The sequence below is a fragment of the Pogona vitticeps genome, chromosome 4 (assembly GCF_051106095.1).
Source record: "Pogona vitticeps strain Pit_001003342236 chromosome 4, PviZW2.1, whole genome shotgun sequence".
Taxonomy (NCBI): Eukaryota; Metazoa; Chordata; class Lepidosauria; order Squamata; family Agamidae; genus Pogona; species Pogona vitticeps.
Genome location: NC_135786.1, coordinates 95286354 through 95310613, shown reverse-complemented (window position 1 = coordinate 95310613; position 24260 = coordinate 95286354). Strand labels below are relative to the sequence as shown.

General features: G+C 40.6%; 1 protein-coding gene across 3 annotated transcripts in view; it reads right to left on the bottom strand.

Moving 5' to 3' along the window:
- Positions 1–471: 471 nt before the first annotated feature.
- Positions 472–24260, bottom strand: part of ALG14 (ALG14 UDP-N-acetylglucosaminyltransferase subunit) — a 36977-nt gene continuing 13188 nt past the window's right edge. Inside the window, exons 3-5 of one of the 3 annotated variants that reach the window (XM_020788643.3) lie at positions 22959–23081; positions 1458–1602; positions 888–1019 (exon numbers count right to left, since the gene is read on the bottom strand). In XM_020788643.3, coding sequence (XP_020644302.3) covers positions 1498–1602; positions 22959–23081 — 228 coding nt within the window. In that variant the 3' untranslated portion in view covers positions 888–1019; positions 1458–1497. Of the gene's footprint in view, positions 1020–1457; positions 1603–22958; positions 23082–24260 lie in introns of all 3 variants that reach the window. The other 2 variants (XM_020788642.3, XM_072997973.2) reach the window with 2 other exon arrangements.

Sequence of the window (24260 nt, the reverse complement as noted above, 5' to 3'; positions counted from 1 at the left end):
ATGCCTTCTCTCTATTTTCCCTCACACCCCAGATTCTTTCTTCTGCATTGCCCTTCCCATATTCATTCACTTTGTACTAGTTTAACAGAGAAGATCAGCAAACACCTATGAGCAAGGCTACTAAAAGCCAACCATTAATCAAACCAATTAAGGCTTCGGGAAAAGAGAATTTGAATATAATCCATCTAGTTATTTTTAAATCAAGGAATATATAATAGCCATTCAAATTTAATAAGTGTAGCTCTTAACATTTCTGAAATTTTTGTGGACAAACGGGGTTCACAGGGGCTGATTTTGAGATACAACCAATCTAGTTTTTAAAAGTCAGGAAACTGATATCACCTGTGCAATTTTTTTGTTTCTAGTTCTTACCAGTTTGGAGATCTTTCAAGACAAAGAAACATTCAGGAATGTAAGATCACAGCCTTCTCCATGGTGCTATTTCAAAATAATTGACAGCCATCCCCCCTATTGCTTTGTTCTCTTTATTTTGAGCCACATTAGAAAGGTGTTCCTTTGGCTGGATGGGGAGCAAGGGTGCCCATATCACAATGCAGGGGTAGGGGAGATGCCAGATGAGAACTACTGTAGTAAGCAGTGCAATTCGTAGAATGCTAGTTTTACCCACACATTCATCCCAGTTCATGTAGGAACTGACTTCCAAGTCTGTGCAAATATACAATTTCTTCAAACACATGATCCCCAAACTGTTGGATGGTTGGAAAGTTCAGAGGCTTAAAATGTCTGGAAATAGTTCTAGTGCCACAAGCTAAGTTTGTCTTTTGTTGTCACACTATTCGCCCAAGATAGAGAGACTTGGGATATTTTTCTTTCAGAGCAGGCCACTGAACAATGAAGTAATCTGAAAAATAATAAAGAATCTTTCCTGACAGGGATAAGTTTTCCACACGGCAGATGCTCTCAACATACACAATGGTTACTCGTTTTAATCCCAGCATCCTGAGTAGAAGGGCAGATATGCATATGGGAACACATGTCCCAGGACCATTGCATAGCACCTGAAAAAGAAAAAATAGAACAGAAAGTGAAAATATATGTTGGGGGGAATAATTAATCCTGAATGTTGATAAATATGCATATGACAATGAAAACAGCAATGTAAACCTAATGCGGCACTGGAGAGATTATAGACTTGTATTCTGACACATCTCTGAGGGAGCCATGTTGGAAAAATCTGCCCTAAGGGAAAAATTATTAGTTAAAAGAAACCTTCATATTTGCTCAATCACAAGAAGAACCAAATTGAAAATTTGGGGTTTGCTGGGAGGAAAAGCAATCACAACATTTTGTTCCATAGAGGCAGTTAATAGGGAACAATGTTATACAGGGGAACAATGCTGTGTGTGCGAAGGAGAGAATGAGGGATGGGGAATATGCTAATAATTGCTATAAACATACTTAACATTATAGAAAATGTTATAGAAAGTTAACGGTACCATTCCTGCAGGCTTATAACGTCTTCCCAATAACATGATGTCATGACAGATGGCAAGCAGTACCATACACTTTTGGTGGGGAAAATTCACCACAGGAATGTTCTTTCTGTGAGCTGCTTTGATTCCTCACATGCACAGCACTGTCCTGTGTGTTAGATACATTTAATGGCACTTTAGATTGTTTTTACTGCTAACTGCCTAGCACTTCTAAATTAGATGGGATTTTAAAATATTAAGTAAACTTGTGTGCTTTAGCATGAATTTAGCAAGTCTGAGGTTCTGAAAAAAAATATTAGGCAAAAACAGAAAAGGATGAAGGACTCTGAGATTAGCCAAGATTTCTGAGGGGAGAAGAATTGCAAATGTGGTTAGCATGAGTCATGCGTGCATTTATTATAAAGGGACTTCAGAGAGCTACTTTGTGGGCTGTGGTGGAGATGAACAGCTAATAATAAGAAAAAAACAGCAGTGGTCTATTTTAAAAGAACCCTGCTACTCCCTGTTGACTTACTCTTCCATAGAAATAAATGAAAACTGGCTCAGCCAGTTAAGTACTTTCAATTCTGCAGGAGTAATTCAGGCATTGTTATTCTGTATTTCTGTATTACTCAATATTCAGAACTTCTAATTCAAGAGACTTACTGGCAAAATCTGTACGGGCAGAACTTAGTATTCCTTTTATTCCCTTGTATTATATTTGAACCTGGGTACAACTTGCACATAATGATTTTCCACTGGATTTGGATGAACTTTTTACCCTATTAGAGGAATCAGCAACCAACAGCCCTTGGGCCAAATCTGGTCCCATGTGGTATACTAGTTAAACCCCAACACACACAGACACCCCGAGAGAGAGGTCAACCAACAAGCAAAATAATGTATGAACGCAGCAATGACTGTAGCACAACTATGAAATGTTACATTTCGGGGTACAACTTCTAGAATAACTCATCCAGCAAGAGTGCTGGCTAGAAGATTCCAAGAGGTGCAGTCCAAAATTGTAACTTTTTTTTGGACTGCAACTTGAGGCTGTGGTCATTCAGCATTTGGGAGAATGGTCTGACACCTTCCACTATCTTTTCCAAATGGTCTTTCAATAAAACCAAGCGCTGATCAGGGCTTTGCCATTTTGATTAAACCTGCATGTTGTAACCAGTTAACCAGTTAAAGAAAAATAAATCAGATAAAAAGACACCCTCAATTTACTGTTTCCACAGTTAGGCAGTATAGGGATGTAATGTGCACTCCTAAAAACTGCATCTGGGAAGGGCAGTTGATGATCACCTGCTTTTCTAGAAGATTTAAACACAGTGCTTCCCAACCTTGGGTCCCCACATGTTCCTGGACAACAATTCTCAGAAATCTTGGCCAACACATCTAGTGGGGACTCAAGGTTGGGAACCATAGTCATAACAGCATTCACTCAACAGTGAGTAATCTTCTTCCCACTGCTAATGTTCTCCCAGCCATTGTATTATTTCCTTCTCCAATGCCATTGCAGAGTTATCCTCCCCCCCACCCCAAATGATATATTATGAAGAAGAACGGGCTGTTGCCCCAAACTGCAGTCTATTTTTTCTTCCCGTACACCCTGACATCATTTGAATATACATAGCCTGGCATCAGTGGTTTCAGAGGTCTCTAGATCATAATGGCAGCAGTACGTATGCGAAGCTGAAGTAGACTTTACCAGGGGAAGATCCATACACAGGATTCTCATTTTCTGTGGCCAGGAGGGAGCATAGCCCATTGAACACAAGAGATTATTTCGACATAACCAGTGGATATCCTGCACTGTCTGGGATTCTTTACGCATAAGGTCAAAAGGAAGAAAAACAAACCTGGGCTACTATTAATCTGAGAAGCAAGCTGCATTGGGCTATGCCTCTCTTTCAGTATTATCCAGCAGCAACTCTTTCACACTGAGAAGGCTAGGACTACCCTATCAATTTGCAGCTTTAGGACTGTTTCCAGTCTAGGTGGCCTTAATTAAGAAACCTAACAATACAGCATTAAAGCACTGCATAGCATTATAGCTGCATTAAATCTAGTTATTACTTGAACTTTTATCAGAATTTTCTTGTTTTTCTTTGCTCTCCCCATCCCATTTTTATATTGGTCTTTCTGTTTTCTAAATTGTCAGCCTAATAGGAGCTGCCTTCACTTGTTTCTGTTCAGATGTAAGATAGGAACCTTCTCTGCTACAGAATAAGGTATAAGTGCTATTAATAATAAAATGATATTATATGAATTTAACATAGCATGAACTGAGCACCACACAAAAAAAATACACAATGGCACAGAAGACACATATCCAGTGAACAAGACAGGGCAACGCTGGCTGACGTACAGTCATCCTTGTAAAGAGAAATGGAAGAAGGGAGGAGATGGCACTTTCCCCTCAGACTTGGCATAAAATGAACTTTGACAATTTGCAGATGAAAACTGCTTCAGTCTTTTAAATGTGACAGTGTATTCAGATGACATTTACTAGTTTTAGTTGCAGAAACCAGAGTTCCTGTGCCTTACAGGGATTAAATATCAGCCAAACTGGCTGAAGAAGCTGGGGAGAACCAATTCTTGGACATGCATTGGAACAAATCAACTCTTCTGTGTATTTTAATTATACTTTTGAGATCTCTAGATGTTCCCAAGCTAAAAGAAACAAAAAAGGACAACAATATTAGGTCTTTAGTGCAAATTCTTACTTTTAAAATACAGCTAAAGAAAATGGGGAGGCATTTATTGGAGCAGAAAAGCACTACAGACCCCGGCCTCAGTAACAGTGGTAGTGCAAAACACTGTCTTTCCACATTGTGTGCCAAAGCTTAGTCTTTAGCCAATAACTGCCTGGATTTTGGCAACAACTCATGTATTCCTCTACTGCCAGAGCCCTACAAAACAGAACAATTACAACAGCCTTTCTCATAAGACATTTGCATGGTAAAGTAGGCACAGTGTTGGGGTTCTTTGTGGATTCAAATCCCTGTTTGGTTGGTTAAGATGCAATTCTACCATTAAGTTACACATGCATGATTACAACAGGACTGATACATAAGCTGTTCACAAAGTGTCAGCCAAAACTTCCTGGGCCTCCTTAGGCAAATCACTTGCTATATCCAGGAAACAGTATTTATTCTTCCTCCTTATACCATTAATGATAACAGTCCAGACAACCCAAAATGCCACTCCAAGGAACCAGCTTTTAGCAGTGACTCTACTGTTAAGGGAAAATGAGGTAGTTGCCTCCAAGGATGGGAGACAGAAGATTCAGCAGCAGTGTTTGGAAAATAGAAGTCGTATAGATCATGAAGTCTTCACTATAGCCCATTAACTAGTTCACTGCTTTCAGATGTAGCAGGAGATGCTGTGTGGTCACTGAATAAGATTCCAGCTCACAGGGCTAAAATTAGGTGCTAGAGTTCTTACTCATTAGAAAACACATGAGCATTTCAACCATACAATCATCTCCTAGCCTTTCAGCAATCAGAATGCAAGCCAAGCAGGAGTTCGATCCTGAAGATCAGTCATAAAACAAAGCCAGCTAGTTTTTGAGTTACTAGATATTAGGAAAGCTTGTGGAATTACTCTCAGGCAACTTTTAATATTTGAGGAACTGCCATCTGTACAACAACCCCTGTGTCATGTGTAGTTTGACTCCCAGTCTTCTAGGCATGGAACACAATAGGTGCTATTGCATACTATAGCCCTACAGTCTGCTACACCAGCTGGTATTGATGGGGGATGGACTGCTCAGTGTGTTTCTGCCTCTCTCTTCGCCAGTCATCTCTGCTGCTACCTTTGAGATGCTTCTGATAGTTTTGGCAGCTCTCTAGAACAGGTCGAGTGAGGAGATGTGTTGATCCTCCTGCCTAGAGCTACAGAGCTTGAGTGTGAACAGCACAGTACCGGTTGCTACTCGTTTATAACAAGCAACAGCATAGCAACAGCAAATAAATGACAGGTAAGGAAGCCTAATCTCATTTTCTGTTTGTATTTTTCCTATACTTTTTGCTAAGGAAGGGCATGGAGGCATAGCATTTTATTTTATGCTGTGGAGGAACTTGTTTTTCTAGTGGTGTGATGCAAATAATCCCAGTACATTAAGCAGAGAAGCATTTATATTTTCAGGATTCATAATGGCAAATGAATGAGGGTCAAGTTAGAGGCCTTAATAGGGCTTTCAAGAGAAATGAGATATTTAAGAAGTGATTTCACCAGTTCTATCTCCTATTGCACCAGTGAGTTTCTTTGACTAGGTGAGGTTCACCTGAGTCCTAGTCCATTACTGTACAGTATCTGCTACACCACACAGGGTACCTTCCTGTTACAGTGTGTGCCTACTGGTTGTGTGTGTGTATACCCAAGCCACCCACCAACATCCCATCCTTGATGCGTACACTGAAAAGAAATAAAAGCAAAGGAACCCAAAATCCTGGCTTATTAGAAAGAGGAGCCCACATCCCATTGTCCTTTCTCTTACAAGGCAGTTGCTCCATAGTCTCAGTTGCTATGTTAGGGGGTACTGGAGTAGTCTCCCGTGTTTCCTTCCATTTTGTAATTATTCAGGCAATGATAAGTAAACATGGCTCTCCAGATACTGTCAGAAATGTGGCCAGGGATGCTGGACGTTCTAGTTCACTGAGATCTGTGAATCCAAATTTGGCTCAATATATTGCAACCTTCTGGAGATCCTAAATGCTTTATACTCTGTTGAAACTGTAGCAGGAATCAGGGAAGGGAAATGGGCCAAAAGCCAAAGAGTGATCTGCACTAAATCCTGAAGTTCCAAAGGATATTGACATAGACATAAAAGAACAGAAGTTCAGAAGAGCAGTGCAGCATGTACTCCAGCTGAATGCTGCAATAATGATTTTATTCTCTCTCTTGCTTTCCTGACCACATTAGCCTTATGCATCAGCCCAATATAGCAATAAATTGTACGGCTGGATAGAGGATGGGACTTAAGGACCAGCCCTTCTACCCTAATCTCTCCACATTTTGAAGGGAGACTGTAAACAAATGTCACTGTAACGTTGGTTACTGTACACAAATGTTTTCAAATCATTTAGCAATGCCCCCGTTCAGATCTTCCTGCTCAGTGCAGAAAAGCTGAGGGTGACGCTGACATGCAAGCGTCTTTACACAGGCAGAATCCATGAACGTGTGTGTGTGAGGCTTTTGGTGGCTCAGGATTCAATATGCCCATCAGCATACGCCTAGCCAATAACCTTCTATTAAGTTAGTCATTTGGTCAAACGAAGACCTGCCACAAGTCTCCTAGAGCCAGCTGCCTTTAGGAAGTGGCCCTTTGGATGACAAATTTGCTCTACTGAAGTGGGAGTGCTCATTTTGCATTCCTGACAAGGCATATGACAAGTACAATTTTACTAAAGTCATTATCTCATTAAAAATGAAAAGACCCTATTTTACAAAAAGGATTATTCAATTCATTCAGAGTTTTAAAAAAAACAATATCTTACATATAATGCCATCTCTAATAGAATCCAACACTTCAACGATAACTTGCCATATACTACAAATTAACAACTAGAGATGGGCCTGACCCAGAGTTTGGTGGTTTGGTCCAGTAATGTGCAGTGCCAGCACAGGTGTTCTACAGGTGCCATGCTGAACTGGGCTGAACCACTGCACTGCGATTCATGCCCATCTCTATTAACAGGCAATTATGAAGGTGTTTCAAGGCAGTGTATTAGTTTCCCCAAAATCTTAATAAGGTATCACCTCTTAGATTCTAAAGAGGGCTACAAAGCTGAAATGAGTCTTTATATTCCAACTGTCACAGAAACACAAAAAAATTATTGGGATATATTCCACGGACAGAATAGCACTTCTCAAGAGAAGGAGGAAGGATTTTGATGAAATGCTCTACCTTGGACTGGTATACTATAGCATGGTCCCCGAACTGTCTTCTGGGCCTTGTTGCTATGGACGTTAGGAAGACAAGGACTCTTGGGTAGTCAGCAGGCTGATGAGACTCCTCTTAGGCCTGAGGAGGTCATTTGTAAGGCCTAGGCATGTCAAATCAGAGGGAGGTTACATGCCCTCTGAAAACACAGATGTACAGCTTGGTGGTGCTCCTGGATTAATCTCTGAGTCTAGATGTCCAGGTTTTGGTGGTGTTCAGGACTGCCTTTACACAGTTAAAATGAGTGCACCAGTTGTGCCTGTTTCTTGAGAGGTCTTATTTGGCCATGGTGATCCATGCCCTAGTTATATCTCAGCTGGATTACTGTAAGATGCTGTCTTTGGAAAGTGTTCAGAACTCCAGGGGGTCCAAATGCCACCACCAGATGGTTAACTGGAGCTGGTTACAGGGAAATGTTTAGAAAATCTCACTTTAAAGTGCCACATGTTTTTGCCTTGTCTTGTTTTTTGTTTTGTTTCTTTGGATTTTGCCTGATATAACTTCCCTGTTACCCTGGCTGCTGATCCATTTCCAGCCACAATTCAAAGTGCTGGTTTTAACCTATAAAACCCTAAATGGCTTGGGTTTAAAAGACCACATCTCCCTTTATGAGCCTACTCAAGTGTTAAGATCATCAGGCGAGGCCTTTCTCTCAGTCCCACCACCCTTACAAGTGTGCTTGGCAGAGACAGGGGAGAGGGCCTTCTCTGTTGCTGCTCCCACACTCTGGAAATCCCTCCCACAAGAAACCAGGCTGGCCCCATCTTTGCTACCCTTCCGCAAGCAGGCAAAGCCCTTTCTTTTCAGCCAGGCTTTTCCTTAGTTACTCTGTCTGAGAGGGATTTCTTTAAATGGATTATTGGGCTCTGTTGCTTTTAAATGTGCTCTTAGTACTGACTTTATTTACTGTTTTAATATAATACTAGTTTAATTCTTTTAAAATATTTGTATGTTGTTGTTTAGTCGTTAAGTCATGTCTGACTCTTCGTGACCCCATGGACCAGAGCACGCCAGGTCCTCCTGTCTTCCACTGCCTCCCGGAGTTGGGTCAAATTCATGTTGGTAGTTTCAATGACACTGTCCATCCAGCTCGTCCTCTGTTGTCCCCTTCTCCTCTTGCCTTCACACTTTCCCAACATCAGGGTCTTTTCCAGGGAGTCTTCTCATGAGACAGTCAAAATATTTGTATACTTACTGTTTTTAGCTTCTAAATATTTTTTTAATGGTGTAAGATGCCTTGGGTCTTTCTCAATCAATCAATCAATCAATCAATCAATCAATCAATCAATCAGTCAATCAAGGCCACTCTGGGTTGTTTACTACATTATCATACTTTCTAATTACAGAAGATCTTTAAAAGATTTGTAAAATAGAAAATATTCTATAATTTTTCTGGTGCTAATTACCGTGAACATAGATTAACATTTATATTCTCCAGCAGCCTGAGGTAAACTGGATACCTTTTAACACACTAAGAAAACCATGACCTTCTGGCTCTTATGGAAGGAGGAGCACCTTTATTCTCTTCAGCAACCTCTCAAGTGGAACATCTGGAAGTTAATAGCATGGAGATATACCCTCCTGGCTTCTGTGAAAGAGTGCAGAAGAACTGCACTCTTATACATCCACATAATTATCAGCCCACATATTTAATAAACAGTTTGCCCTGGATATATGTGAACTTCTTTAATTAATAACCGGTTATTAGTAATGAACACAAATCCTTTAATTCCACCTCCTTAATTGTCATGGCCAAAAGAACAATTGCTTTGGGACCAGTGGAAAAAATAGAAGAAACATGGGAACTTTCTGCCTCATAGTAATTACAAGAAATGATATTGTTTATTTTATTAAAAGGCCCAAGACTATTTATTGTTTGCTCAGAATGACATGCAGGTCAGTCCTAAAATTCTTCCTTGAAAATTAAATCCCATGTCATTTAAGGAGGTGAATGTAAGAGCAGACATTCGCTCACAGCATACTCAGTCTGATGATTAGATACTAGGACTTGCCTGAGAGTAATATGCAAAGAGAAAATATTTCTCTTTGAAACACACTTAAATTTTATTTTTTCCTAAGAAATTAAATAACAATTTGCTGCCCTTTGACAACAGCCTAAAATCAAATGCATGAGGCAACTGCCACATTCTGTTTAATGACAGGACCAGCCTTGTCAAAATGTACACCCATATGGGGCAACCTTCTAGCAGAAGCAACAACTTTTTTTTTATTTAAGAGACAAAATTAAAACAGGGATTGTTTTGGAGAAAAAGCAGAGCTCCTCAACGGTCAGACTACAAAATACAAGTATACAGTACTCACATAATTTGATCCTTGCCATTTGGAAACTCAAAGGTATTTCTAGATGGGGAAAAGCTAAAACCAATTCTTACTTATAATGCAGAGGAAAAAATTATGATGGAAGTGTGAAAAAGCTTTAAATCATGAGGCCAGATTTGTATACACAGAGCAGGGTCTCAAAGGCTCCTTAGAAAGCTTTTGTTTCACCATTCTTTACTGGCTATGCATGTTCTGCTACTGTGGTGGATATCTAGCAAGGTAACAAGTCAGTTCCTTGCAGCAATAGCTGTCATGCTCCTCATCTCATTGTCTGTCCCATTCTGTCTCTAGGCCTCCACACTTAAGGACTCTCTGGAGAAAGAGTAATGGATCCTCATGCAGGACTTGAAGAGTATGAATAGTACAAGGCCAGAGAGCTAAGTGTAAAGTCAGCCTGGGCTTCGAGTGCCTGATTTGCCAACTTGATGGCTGTGTAGCCGATAAGCAGTGCACCAGATACAGCTGGAGGTAGTATGGAGAGCACCATACTACAGCACTAGTTCCCATGCTTTGGCTATTTGATTTTCCCAGAATTCTACTTCCACATCCCTAACCATTTTTCATGCTAGCTGGTGATTCTGGAAGCTGACATCCAGAACACTGGGGAGGGGGGCGGTGCAGGGTTGAGAATTATTGCCCCACAACAATACCATACACAAGGGACAGGAAGGCTGAAAGCATAGCATGCACTTCTCACCATGCTGGACAACATACCCACAATTCCCTTCACTCCCTCCACCTCCAAAAAACTCTCTAGACAACAAGAGACCTGACAGCTGGGATATTTCCAAAACAAACATCTAAAATAACACAATCTCTGTTATTGACAAAGCAAAGAACATTCTGATCTCTCTCATATTATCAAATACGATTACTTAGGTAATTATCAGCCACACCATGTTCCTTCTAAATTCTGGAGATCATATCATTGCCTCTTTCCCCTGCCACGCACTTCACAACAGACGCTCTATAAAACTAGTTGAAACTGCATGTCGAAGTCCTACTGGAAGATGATTAACTGAAGCCACATTTAGAACAACAATAAACCAATTTTATACCTGATGTGTGTGGTGGTGATGAAGAGTTCACTATTTTGGAAGAGTTTCACTGTTAAAAAAACAGCACAACAACCACTACATAAAAAAAAAAACTAAAATGAAAAATTTGGTGCTAGTCATCATTCCTGAAATCCTAACACTGTACAAAACTAGTAAGGAACGGTCCCATCTGGAACAAATCAGTCAGGCTTCATTCTTATGTAAATCAACATAACAAAGAAAGGTAGTGATAAGTTCCACTGAAAAGGACAGGATTTAAGAGTGACAACCTCTGGTTTGCAATGATTTCAAGGGAGATAGTGGTGTTTGTTGAAAAAAAAATTATTCCCATTGATGCCACTGATTACAACCCTTCACTCAGCCAAGCATGCATGCAATAATTGGTCAAGTAAGATGATATTTCATGCCTCTGATAAAGTGTGTTCCAGTCCATGAAAGCTTGTGCCATAAAAAGATTGTACAGTAAATCATTATTGTGCCATGAGATTTTAATCTCTGGACTGGGGTTTGTATTTTTCTGCATCAAATACAGGAATTTTGTATTGTCTACATGGGTGACGGGTGTTTATATTTTCCCATATTAGGCTCTATTTTTCCATTCTGGTTACCTAGTGGGGTGTAGTTGATAGAGTGATGGACTAGGACTCAGGGAACCTGAGTTCAAATCCCTGATTGGCCATAAAATCTTGGCGGAGGGAAGATAAAAACCACTTTTTAAATACCTCACTTACTTTGAAAGCCCTATTAGGGTCACTGAGTTGGTTCTGATTTGATGGCACATAACATCACTGTGGCAGCTCCTCCCTTCTTCCGTTCTATAGTATTTAGTACCGTAGTGCTGTTTCTCTAGGATGAAATTAATTTGAGTTGTATAACTGATTTTGATTGAATAACCTAATCTAGCTATATATTAAAAAAGGCAAAGCAGAACAAAACAACAATGACCATGGCCCAGCCAAAGCTAAGCATGGGGCTAATTCACTGACTGCAGTAAGAAACATAAGCAGATGCTAGGGCTGCCTTTGGATATTCTGCTCCCTGAGGCAAAGGACAAGATTCCCTTCCACCCTCACCTGTTCCCCGTGCAGAAGGTGACCAGATGAGCAGATGAATCTGACTTCAGCCCTGGGGACCAGACAGCCTCCTCCGCTGTACCTGAGGGCAACAGGCCAGCTTATGGATTGCCGGGCACAAACAGCACTATCCTGTTTGGTGCCCTGCTTCAAATTGCTTCATGGCCAGCTCTGCCATATGCTTAACTACAGTGGGGTCTTGACTTGAGAACTTAATCCGTATTGGAAGGCAGTTCTCAAGTCAAAAAGTTCTCAGGTCAAATCTGCATTTCCCATAGGAATGCATTGAGAACCATTTGATCCGTATCTGCTCTTTTCAGTCCATAGAAACTAATGGGAAGCTGCTATTCTGCCTTCGACCACTAGAGGGGGATATTTTGTTTCTTTTTTTCTTAGGTCAAGAAAGGTTCAGGGAAGGCAGGGAAAATACAGTCCAGGCAGTATCAGGCAGTCTGAAGACTCCCAATCCACTCTCTAAACGCTGGGAGGAGTGAGGAAGCAGACAGGCACCCTTTTCACTGGCCAACAGTTAACTGAAAGTTCACATTTTGCACTTTCCCTGCCTCCCACGTGGTTTTTTTCAGTTCTTAACTCAAATCTAAGTATGTAAGTCAAGTCAATACTTTCCTATGAGAGCGGTTCTTAAGTCAAAATGTTCTTAACTCGAGCCGTTCTTAAGTCAAGACCCCACTGTATCCTCTCGAAAAGTGGGGGGGGGATGAAGATTTCAATGCGTTCGTGAGACTGGGCCTAATATCACTTAAATAAACACTAAAGTGGACATTATCAGATATGTACCCCACAATCTGTAGACACATATCATGATAGCTTTTTGCAGTTGTTATTGCTACAAATGTATTTATAGTCTATTTAAGGGCATTTCAACCCATTACATTACAGTGGTCCCTCGCAAGACGAAATTAATCTGTTCCGTGGTTAATGCTGTCTAGCGAAAATTTCATCTTGCAAAGCGCATTTTCCCATAGGAATGCACTGAAATTTAATTAATGCGTTCCTATGGGAAAAAAGTCAGAAACCCCAAAAAAAGTCAGCAAAATGTCACTTACCAGGTACAGTAGACTGAGCCCCGCTCCTCACAATACCTTTGTACCCCCAAAACAGGCAGAAAAAGACTGCCAAACAGCTCAGAGTCGGCAACCAGCAGGGAGCCAGCAGACGTTTTGTGGTCGTCTCTGCTCCTTCCCCCTCCCCCCGCATCTCAGCTGATCGGTGCTCAGTCTAAAAGGCTTCCTGAGGCTTGCCTAGCATGGAAAAAGCCTCTTAGACCTAGGCTGATCAGCTGAGAGGCAGGGAGAAGGGGGGCAGGAGCGGAGACGACCATAAAATGGTTGCCGGCTCCCTGCTGGTTGCCGACTCTGAGCTGTTTGGTGCTCTTTTTCCAGCTGTTCTGGGGCTACAAAGGCACTGTGAGGAGCTGGGCTCAGTCTACTGTACCTGGTAAGTGACTTTTTGCTGACTTTTTTTTGTTTCTGATTTCCCCCCCCCCCCATAGGAACGCATTAATTAAATTTACATGCATTCTTATGGGAAATGCACCTCGCAAGACGAAAAATATTGCAAGATGGCCCATCTTGCGAGGCACCAAAAATCTCTCAAGACCCTTTTGTCTTGCGAGTTTTTTTGTCCTGCGAGGCATTCGTCTTGTGAGGCACCACTGTATATGTGAAGGGCAAAGGCAAGCTGACTTGAACATTTTATATTGCATAACAGCTTTCCAAAAGGTATTATTAAGTTTCTGCCCTGGAAAATAATGACTGAAAACTAGTAGTAACTTGCAACTAGAGTAGGCACACTGAAATAAGTAGGGATTTGGTGACTCGCCTCCTTTGTAAGTTCCATTGACTCAATTGCCTACTCCAGTTGTGACTTACTACTAGATTTTAGCCAATGAGTAGATGAACTAGGGTGAATAAAAATCAATGTTATTCCAAATCAAATTAATTTAAATAATGATGTAAATGTTTTTAAATGATTTTTTAAAATTTAAATTGTCAAAACATCTGATGTTTAAAATTTATATTGTGTTTTCAATCACGATTTAAATCAATTTCATTTAAATCAAATCACCCAGAGATGAACCTAGAATTCTCTAACACTGGAAAATATCACAGGACATATTTTGAGTACATTCTGTATTGTCAGTAGATTGCCGTGTTTTGGCCAGGCCTAGTACACCATATCAGGCTATACCCATGTTTTGGCAACCCTTCAGGGAACAGTGGGTGAAAAATACCAATCTACCCATAGCACTAAGTACAGAGAAACTGTCATCTTCTTGAAAAAGTGAAATAACTCCCCTCTCCCCATCCAACCCAAACTACTCAATAAATGTAAAATTAGAGAGTAGCATAATTCAGAGACGTTATGAGGGAAATTCTACAAAATAATTTACAAAAAAGGTCTACTTTTAATACTTCTATTTTTAAGAAATTAAAAAATCATAACCTTATCTAAAGGACTCATAGGTAAACCAAAACCAAAACAACAGCAGAGTTTTATGTTCAGAGTTGAAGAAAAAGCACTAAAAACAAATGGGAAAATAGCCCAATGTTTTGAACTTACTCCATCAGTAAGGGCAGGACAGGGAACCAATAGAAATCATGATCTAAAAGAACAATATCTTATTATCCAGTGTAGCATGCTACTGAAGTGCTATGAACTTAAGACATTTGGTGAACTGGAGAGAGAATGGAAAGTCTTAGCTAAGTGAAATAAAGATCGCCTTTCATATAGTTCCATTGTGTGAGCGTTTCTATAACAAATGTAACTGTTTGTTATGGTGAATTTAACAAGCTCAAAAATCTGGCATCTTACAGTGCTTACTCATCTTCAAAATGGGGTATGAAAACACGGAGGGGCACATTCCCCCATCTTTCCATTTCAGGGAGCCTATCCTGGCACTCTTAGGAGATATGGCAACCAAATGGCATGGAGCACTTGGCTATATGCCTAAACACTGTATTGTGCTCAGCCTCAAATGAGATGGCTGCCTTCAATCTATCCAGCTGTAAACAAGTATGAAACCCATTAAGATTAAGGAAGCCAGATGTAATCCTGGCTATATCACTCTCTCTTTTTTTGTACAGGAGGCAGAAAAACATTAGAGTGCCCTACATCAGCTAGCAGAATAAAGGAGCAAAGTCTTTCCTGGACGCTGTGCTTGTTGGCATGAGCACATTGTGGAAAAGTTACTCTTTGGACTACAACACTTATTGGCCACACTAATTGAAGAACTCTGGATGCTGTGTCCCACAAAAGTAACTTTTGCAAGCATGGTTTCTGTGTGACTGAATGCTCTCTTGGTGATGAAAAGGACCCTGTGCAAATGGAAAAATCTTCTAGAAAAATAGCTTGCCAAACAGCTTTTTCTAAACGAAATATATTAAAATAAAACAAAACTCCTCAAAGCACTCAAACTTTTAAAGGGCACAGGTTTGTAGGTCCTCAGCTTCAACTGTACCTAAACCATAAACTTCCAAGACAGACTTAGGCCCAAACAAACAAGCGAACAAACAAAGAAGCAAGTCTTGTTGTACCTTGATGACTACCACATCTTCTTTATCATATATTTTAATGCACTACAGCTTGCTCAAAGTTACTTTTTCCTCTCCACGCAGCATTGGCACCCACCTCTTTCCACTGCAATATGATAATAATAAATTTGGCCTAGCTTTACTGCATCAAGGTATATAAAACTTTTTAAATTCATGAGACATATGAAAACTGGGGGAGTGCCCTCTTACTCCAGATCAGCAGTAGTAGGCAATGATGGGGTAGAGATCGAGAAGACAAACCAAAGGAAGAAATGAAGTAAATTCTTTGGTGGCTTTGAAGAACCTTGAATTATGAAGGAATTACTACAGAACAATGTTCATGTAGTGGCTTGACTCCAGACCTCTTGAAATAAGTGAACCAAAGTTACTCATGTTTTGCTTAGGTCTCATTGATTTTGATGGGCCTACTCTAAGCATAAGTAAATTTGGCCTGCTCAAAGCATAAGTAAACCCAATATCCTTCTATATGAAGGAAGCAGTGGAACAACCTGGTTAAGGTGTTTGCTCTTTGCCTGCTTGCTCCCTTCCCTGCAACCTGAATTTGCAAGATTGTAAAGAACACTTGTTTGTTGCCTCTTGAGGAGCAGAATGACTCTCTAGTGCCCACTGCCCAAGCAGCAAAATAGCTCGCTCACGCTCTCTTGTCAAGCCAGAAAAGATTAAGGATAGCCGCCTAGAGTGGACGAGTCGCCCAGATAGGTGGGGTATAAATCAAAATCAAAATCAAAATCAAAATCAAAATCATCATAATCATAATCATAATCATAATCATAATCATAATCATAGTAATAATAATAGTAATAATAATAATAATAATTACAACAACAACAACAACAACAACAACAACAACAACAACAACAACAACAACAACAATAATAATAATAATAATAATAATAATAATAATAATAATAATAATAATAATAATAATAATAATAATAATAATAATAAAAAATGTAGAAAGACAGTCTACAAAAATATTTCTATGGATCAAGTGAGTTTAGGGGACTTCCATACCGGGGCAACATAATGTTACAGAATGAAATATACAAGTATATTATGTGCGCGGAACAGGAACTCTTTTAGATCTAAGGGATGCATTGCTTCCCAGGACTGATCCACTGGGATGGATAATATCAAAGGGTGGGATGAACTCTTTCCCTGACATCACCAGATCCTGTCCCACCTCCACGCTCATTTCAAATATTTCCATGCAGAGAAAAGGCCCTGAGTTCCAATGCTATAGGAGCACTCAGCCAACTAGAACATTGCATAGGACACTAGAATCCTCTTGTTATTTCCAAGCAGTGAACAGGGAAGTTCTCCTTTTGTTTCCCAAATGGTATAACTAGGTTAATGGAGGAGAGATCCAGTGATCTCTGATCAGAGATTGAAGATATCAGCTGGATCCCACCACTCAAAACCACTGGCTCTCCTCATTAGGAAGGTGAATGGTTTGCAGAGGGAGACGTTGGGGAAAGAAGGGCTTTCCCCAGGATCCTACAGAAACTGGACAGGGAATCTCCACAGCACAGACCATGCCAAGAAGAGAAGCAAATGTTCTCCTCTCCTGGTGCAGTGGTCTGATGGTTATGCTGGGAAATGTCAAGCACAACCACAAAGTCCAAAGCCATTCTCATTGTTTCTGCGCTGTACACACTTCACAAGGTTGTTGTTAAAGCTAAAATGATGGGGGACAAGAAGCTTCTATGCTACTTTCATGCCCCCAGAGGAGAGGCAAGATGCAAATACAATAAATTTATAAATCACCACCTTTCTTTGACGATCCATTCAGAATGCTAAATTCCACAGCCTACGGTAGTGCAAAATGTATGCATATTTGTGAATGGTTGATTTTTACCCATGAAGACCAATCCTATTCCAACAAGGTGAAAGCTAGTCTGTTCTTACTGTACTTGCTTAATTTTGCATTCCTTAAGCTCTCCAAATTTTTCCCCACAGTCAAGAGGAGTTTGGGAGGGCTCAAGAATTTGCAGGATCAGTTGTTAATCAACACAAATGACTTTTTAAAAGCATTCCAAAATCCTACTACCTCCCTATTAACAGTACGGTAGAAACACGAGGAGGAGGGAGGAAAGCTGCCTACGCAGATTAATGCCTAGACTCTCCATAAATTCCAACCCAGCAACTCTATATTTTTGGAACCATTTAACATTTTACTTGATGTTTCCTATTTTTAATGCTTAGGATGTTGAGTTCCATGGCAGGCATGGCTGATAAACGCCGTCAACTCAAAACTAACTTTTGGTTCCACCCCTCCAAGGGCTTGTAAACCTTCGGGGAGCTGGGAGTCAGCCAAGAATGTGGTGCTCAGTGGTTCGGTAAATGCACTCTCACCCAAAGGCAGTTAAATACTGTATACATGGTCATTCTGTGTGCTCTCAAGCTCAAAACTAGATACTCTGATTCCGATAAAATGTCTGTGCCGTATATTAGCAAAGCTGCATGATACCAAGCTATTTTCTTTTAAAAACAGATCTAATAAGGGGAAAACCTGATCAAATGCTCCATAACTCTCCCATTTAGTTGTTATCAGATCTGTCTTCTGAGAGACTGTACAGGAGAAGGCAATTAATCTCTATTTTTTTTTTTTTAGTTTTTAATAGAAGCCAGTTGATCAGAACTGGAGGTGAGCTCCCCTTTCAAACTGATTAATTTTTACTTAGATTGTTTACTAAAGATCTTTTGTTAAAAGACAAGGCATTCTCAGTCTGCTTGACACTGAAGGCAGGAAACTGCTGAATAGCTCAGCGATTTAGGCGTCTGGCTGCAGAGCCAGAGGCCAGGAGTTTGATTCCCCACTGTCCCTCCTAGACAGGGGCTGGACTCGATGATCCATAGGGTCCCTTCCAGCTCTGTTCTAAGATGAGGATGAGGATGGAAGAGCATGCAGTAGATGAAGGTTTAATTTCTTAATCTAAAGGCAAAGGAGACACTCAAATCACTGTCAAAGGGAAGTAAATGGGGGTGGGGTGGGGGACAGTGAAGGACAGAGATGTTTTTGCCCTGCAACCCATCAGCCAGCCCATTGCCTGGGGTACAGTGCAGGAGGTTGTTCTGTCTCTATGACTGAAGTAAAATTCAGGTGTCCATCTGGTCAACTTCTGTATATAGAACTAGAAGGGCGGGAAGGAAATGGCAACTTGCTTAGCTTTGGCTGGATCATGCCTATTTTTTTCTTTTGTATTTTTTTAAAATTAGCTTTATAGATTATGCAACCAAAATGAGCTATACAGCCCAAATTAATTTCAGCCTGGATAAATAGCACTATAACACTAAGTACTATAGGACAGCTATCTTATATGTTATGTTATCTCCTGTCAAGTTGGAACCAATTAGCATTGATCCCCACCTCTCTCTGTTGCAACATGGTGATGATTATCTTGGCCCTGCTTCATAGACTCAATGCATACACAACTTTTTAAACTTGTGAGGCATTTTGGGGACTGCCCTCTTACTCAAGACCCACAGCTGTAGGCTATTGGGGGGGGGAGGTAGGAAAGGGGAAGCAAAGGAAGGCAAGAAGTGGATTCTTTGACAGCTTTAAAGTTTAACAGAACCATGAGCTATGGAGGAATTACTACAGAACAAAGCTCATTCACGCATAATTCTCTGGCATTCCTTATTCTCTGGAATTTTGTCTTCCTGTTGTGTGTGAACAGTCATTATTTCAACAATCTCTCTCTTGCTTTCTTTCTTTTTGGTAAGCCAGTATGCTCAGTTCGATGCTACAGATACTGGACAGGAACTGGAGGGGAAAAAGCAGATTGGCCTGGTTTGAATTAATTGGGTTTGTATGATTACACATGCATTCACTAGTAAGCAAGCCCCTTATGTCCCATTTCCATGTGGATTTTTGAAGAAATCATTTTTTTAACCTTCTGAAGTTATTCATGAAAAAGTATGCCTGTTTATTTATTTGTTTGTTTGTTAACAGATATCGGCCTTCTGAAGGCGCTAGCACCTGCAATGCGTTTTGAAATCCAGCTACAATTTTCCTTGGAAAGGAAAGGACATAATAAAGTGTTCCTCCTCTCATGGAAGCTTGGGGTGAGTGGAAGGGGGGGGGAGACATGATGGGTCTCATGGAAGCAGTATTTCGTTTTTTTCAGTACAACATGCCTGGAAATTGCTTCCATTAGCCACATCTACTAGCCTCACAAGGTGAGTGGTATCTACAAAAAGAAAATGAAAATAAGAAAGAAAAGGCAAGATTAGAAGACTAGTGTTGTCATGGAGTTCAGCTGGGATATCAGTTCTGAAGTCAGTCTCCTCACCTGATTCAAGACTTTTACCCAGGAAGTGAAGTTCACATGAATTTGCTTCAAAATCCACATTCTTCCCATGTCCCGAGCCATAGCTACTTAGAGAGCCCACAGCTGAAGACAGGTTTAAAACATGGATTTCCTAACTGAAGCTCACATTCTTAGCTATTTCACAAACCTAGTCATAAGGAGTTTTCAGAAAGATCGCTACATCAGGGCTGGTACACCACATCAGGCAGTGCCCATCTTTCCACAGCTGTTCACGGAACAGTGGGTGAAAAATACCGATCTACCCATAGCGCCAAAATATTTGAGCTGTATACAGAAAATGTCATCTTCTTGATAAAGTGAGAACTCCGCCCCCCATCCAACCCAAACTACTCAAGAAATGTAAAATTAGAGAGTAGCAGAATGCTACGTTAGGGCGTGATCAGACAGCAGACAGCAATTTTGTCTGATCACACTTTGAAGGGGCAGCTCTCCTGGGAACCATCTTCCTTAAAGGGACCCTACTGTCTGGGCAGGAATTGTTCCAGCCTGCCCTCCAAAAAAGAATAGCTCTGATGCTGGACCAAAAAGGTCCAACATGAGCACGGATCAGATTCCGGCTTCATTGCTATTGCCCATGTGTGGTGCAATCATGGGCAAATAGTTTGCACATGCCACAAACAGTCCACAATGCAAATGCAATCTGATTGTACCCTTAGTCTGTTTAAACCCCTGAACAAAACAAAAAAAGTATTTTGGTGTTTCTAAAACAGGGCTTTTGTAAATTACAGTTCTTCAGATACAAGTTGTTGATCAGTCTGTTTTTAAGCTTAAGACTAGATTTTAAAAATTATGATCAACCTATACACACTATTAAAAGCCAAGCATGTACGACATTTCTGAAGAAAGCCTTAAATGTGTCACAGTATTTTTGTTTCTCCTTTTGCCTATGTTTTGTTTTTGATTTAGGACCTTTGTGTGTTTTTACTAATGAGGTAAACCAGCTTAGAAGCCAGCATTATCAAAATACCTGATAGCTATTGCTGTTGCTCCTAACCATAAGCGGTAGAAAATTCTATCATTCACTATCAAAACCACTATCCACTGCCCTCACACTGTGGGCTTCTGAAGTGCTATTACACAACTTTTTTAAAAATTAAAATCACAAGGGATATTTCAATGTAAAGTCTACATGGCAGTCTGGCAGCAGTGGTGTCCTTTCTGGCATTGCTTTTTCAAATGAAAAAGCCCTAGAGGTAATCCAGAGAAGAGCAAACTTGGTAACTGCTGTTAGCAGTACATGCCACAGCTATTTTCTCCAGTAAACAAAAGACTGGTTGATTTACAGAATAGTGACACCCTTTCTCCTTTGATTTTTCCACATCGTCTCCCACAGTAATATACTGCTCTGTCTGATTTTCTGGACAATTTCCCTTATAATGGAAACTCAATACCATTGATGCTAATTAAATATAACCACATACTGTAACAACAAGCATCCTTATGTACTCATCTCATAAAGATGGCCTGTTTGATCAGAACTGAGGCATTTTACTTCTTTAATGAAAACAGAAAATCTATGTACAGGAATGTGAAAGGTGAATATAGGGACGAACTCACAAAAACATGTTTGTTTGTTTTTTCATTTAGAACTGGTCAGCAACTATTGTACGGGGAGAGTCCTGGACTGCAGCTTCAATCATCCTTACAAGCCCCCCCCCCCAATCTGGTTTGTAAGGACAGACGGAGCCCAATCCAGCACTCTCCACAGCTCTTCATAGTTCTGTTGCTTCAGAGTTGGCAAGTGAAAAAGTGGAGGGAGCATGTGGTAATTTTGGGGTCGACAAATTTGGCCCTTGGCCCTCCAGATGCCAATTCCAAGTTTAGGGATAAGCAAGAACTGAAAGACACCAAAACCTGTTTCTTAAATCCTGTTTGATAGCAGCTGTCTAGCCTAGCATATTAGTACCAGACCTTAAAATGTTATTTTTCTTACCTATAGCAAACAAAATTCCCCAACCAGTATGCCCATGGGGGAATTCAGAGAATTGTAGTTGAAAGTAATTTGTCCAAGCTTTGCTTAGAAGTGAACTGAAAAAGAGTGGAAAGCTGTTGAAGAAGAGTGGTACAAAGATTTCATTGACTCTGTTTATCATCCAAGGTGCTTCTGCTAGTTACTGATTTACTACTTAGACTCTCAACTTTGTCACAGTTTATGACTGGCTTGCAGGTGGGTCAGAAGTGAGAAGCCACCTCAGGTAATAGTTGCAGAGCACAATTACACTGCTTAAGGTATCGGTCTCTACCTTCTGAGTGTTGCCTTTAGTGTCAGTATCAGAGACACAGAATCAGTGTGACGAAGTTAAAGTGACTCCTTTGAAACTTTATTTGAATAAAAGGGACTTTTCATCCAGACTTTCCACACTTCTGTGTCTATCCCCAAATACTTGTTTATATGGCATCAGAATGGCTGACAAGAAAACAAGAACACCGAATGAGAGACTCCTATCGGACTTCTCGCTGCAAAAAAACACCTGCAGGCAGCTTTGGATGTTCCCCCTCCTCCCTTCTGTCTTCTCCTCCTGTATGGCTAAAAAAAGGAAGATAAGAAGTGTTTCCTTCTAGAATGTAGTGTTATATCTGAAACTTAAACTATGGTTTAAAATCAACTGTGGTTTGTTTAATCAAGCAAGTTTACAGTTAGCATGTTTTAAACAAGTCACAGTTAAGATTCACCATAGTTTATTCATTTCCAACAATGTGAGAAGCAGTGTTCAAGTGACAACAGAAAGAAAACCTTCCAAGTTCCGCTTTGTGGCCATGCTGGACCTTATATGCCAACCTTTGGGTAGTGTGGGCGGCATATAAATTAAATAAATAAATAAATAAATAAGTTGGACAGGAAGAGAACTGTGAGATTCACTGCAGCTCACGACCACTAGGCTGAATGAGGATTTAATGCACAGTCAAGTGGGCACCTTCCATATGCTTTGGACTACACTCACCACAAACCTCAGCCAATCTGGCAATGGCCAGAAATTAAGCAAAGTGTGGTTCAAAAATGTCTGAAGAACACCAGATTGCCTCCCTACGGCTTAGAATGATGTGTGAACCAACCCAATCAAAGGAAATAACTTTGGCAGGTATCACCCCTAAATTTATGGAGGTAAGCTATAAAGAACTGTTGACCTCTGAACAGCTATTTCCTTTTTGGAACGTTGATCTTCTTTATTTCTACAGTATAGTTTTACGTACCAAATCTGGCTTGAGTCTGAAGGTCAAAGGAAGAGAGGAAAACATGGAATGCAAAGTTGTAAGCGCTGAAGAGCTCCATGACTGATGGATTTCCCGGCTTCTGGGAATGCGATGGAGGGTGAACTTGGAAAAACAAGAAGAGAAATTGACAGATTTACTTAGAAGAAATCATTCTGCTGATCCATATTTCAGTTAATTTTCTCCTGCTGCGATAGTCTGATAAAATTCTGGTTCACACAAGCAAGTTCAAACCTAGCAGGAGGCCCTAGTGGACTGGATGTATTTTTTTGCTTGACCCAGTCCAAGACATTTTACTGCTTGACGTAACGGGGCCTCCTACCAATTCCATGCACAAAAGTCCATTAGATTGGCAGTTGAATTCTATACCAATTCTGAAGACAGCAGAAACACTTAAGGAGACATGTGGCAAGCTACACAGCACATATTGCTCCTGGCACACCCTGCTGCCACTTCCTAAGCAACTGCTGCCTGATAAAACAGCCTCAATAGTGGTCCCTGCTATTTTGAATGGACTCCAGATTGCACCCTGTTAGTATATTCCACAGGAGCTATTTATGTGTGCAAAATATATCATATGAGCACTAAGCTTTCATTATTGTTCTCTCAAAGCATTATATGATCTGTTCTAAATTCTAGCAAAATATAAGTGGGTTAGTGATTTAGTTGCGGCGCTAAGAACAAGATCCCAGTAGGAAAAAAAGTTAGGGATCATGGACAGGGTTTAACAGCTTGCTTAGTAGCCAAAGCCAGCTGGGTATCTCAGTGTGTTGGAGTACATAGCTGTGAAGATGGGATCTAGAGTTTGATTCCCCACTGGGTCTCCTGGGAGAAGAGCCAACTTGTGTGGTCATGGGCAAGCTGCACAATTCCACACAACCCTAGAAGAAGGGAATTGTAAACAACTTGAGTAATCCCTACCTAGAAGACCCTGAAAAGGGTTGCCGTAAATTGGAATCAATTTGATGGCATGGTGTTATTAATTCTACTAGCCAAAGGAAAGAAAACATTTTCATAGAGATAAAGAAAGTGAGCCAGCAACAGAGAGACAGACCTCTACATGCCTGCTCTGTCAGTCTTAGTATTTTGTGCAGGGCATGGAATAAGACGGGGTGGGCACCACATAGCCTACATACATCACATCCCTGCATATTTTGCCACCTCTGCTGTCCCCACTTTTTTCTGTTCCAGTTGCTATACCACCACAGCAAAAAGCAAGCCACCAACATTTGGCGTTGTGGCAAGAATGAAGACTTTCCTTCTTCCCCTTTCCTCCTAGGAAGG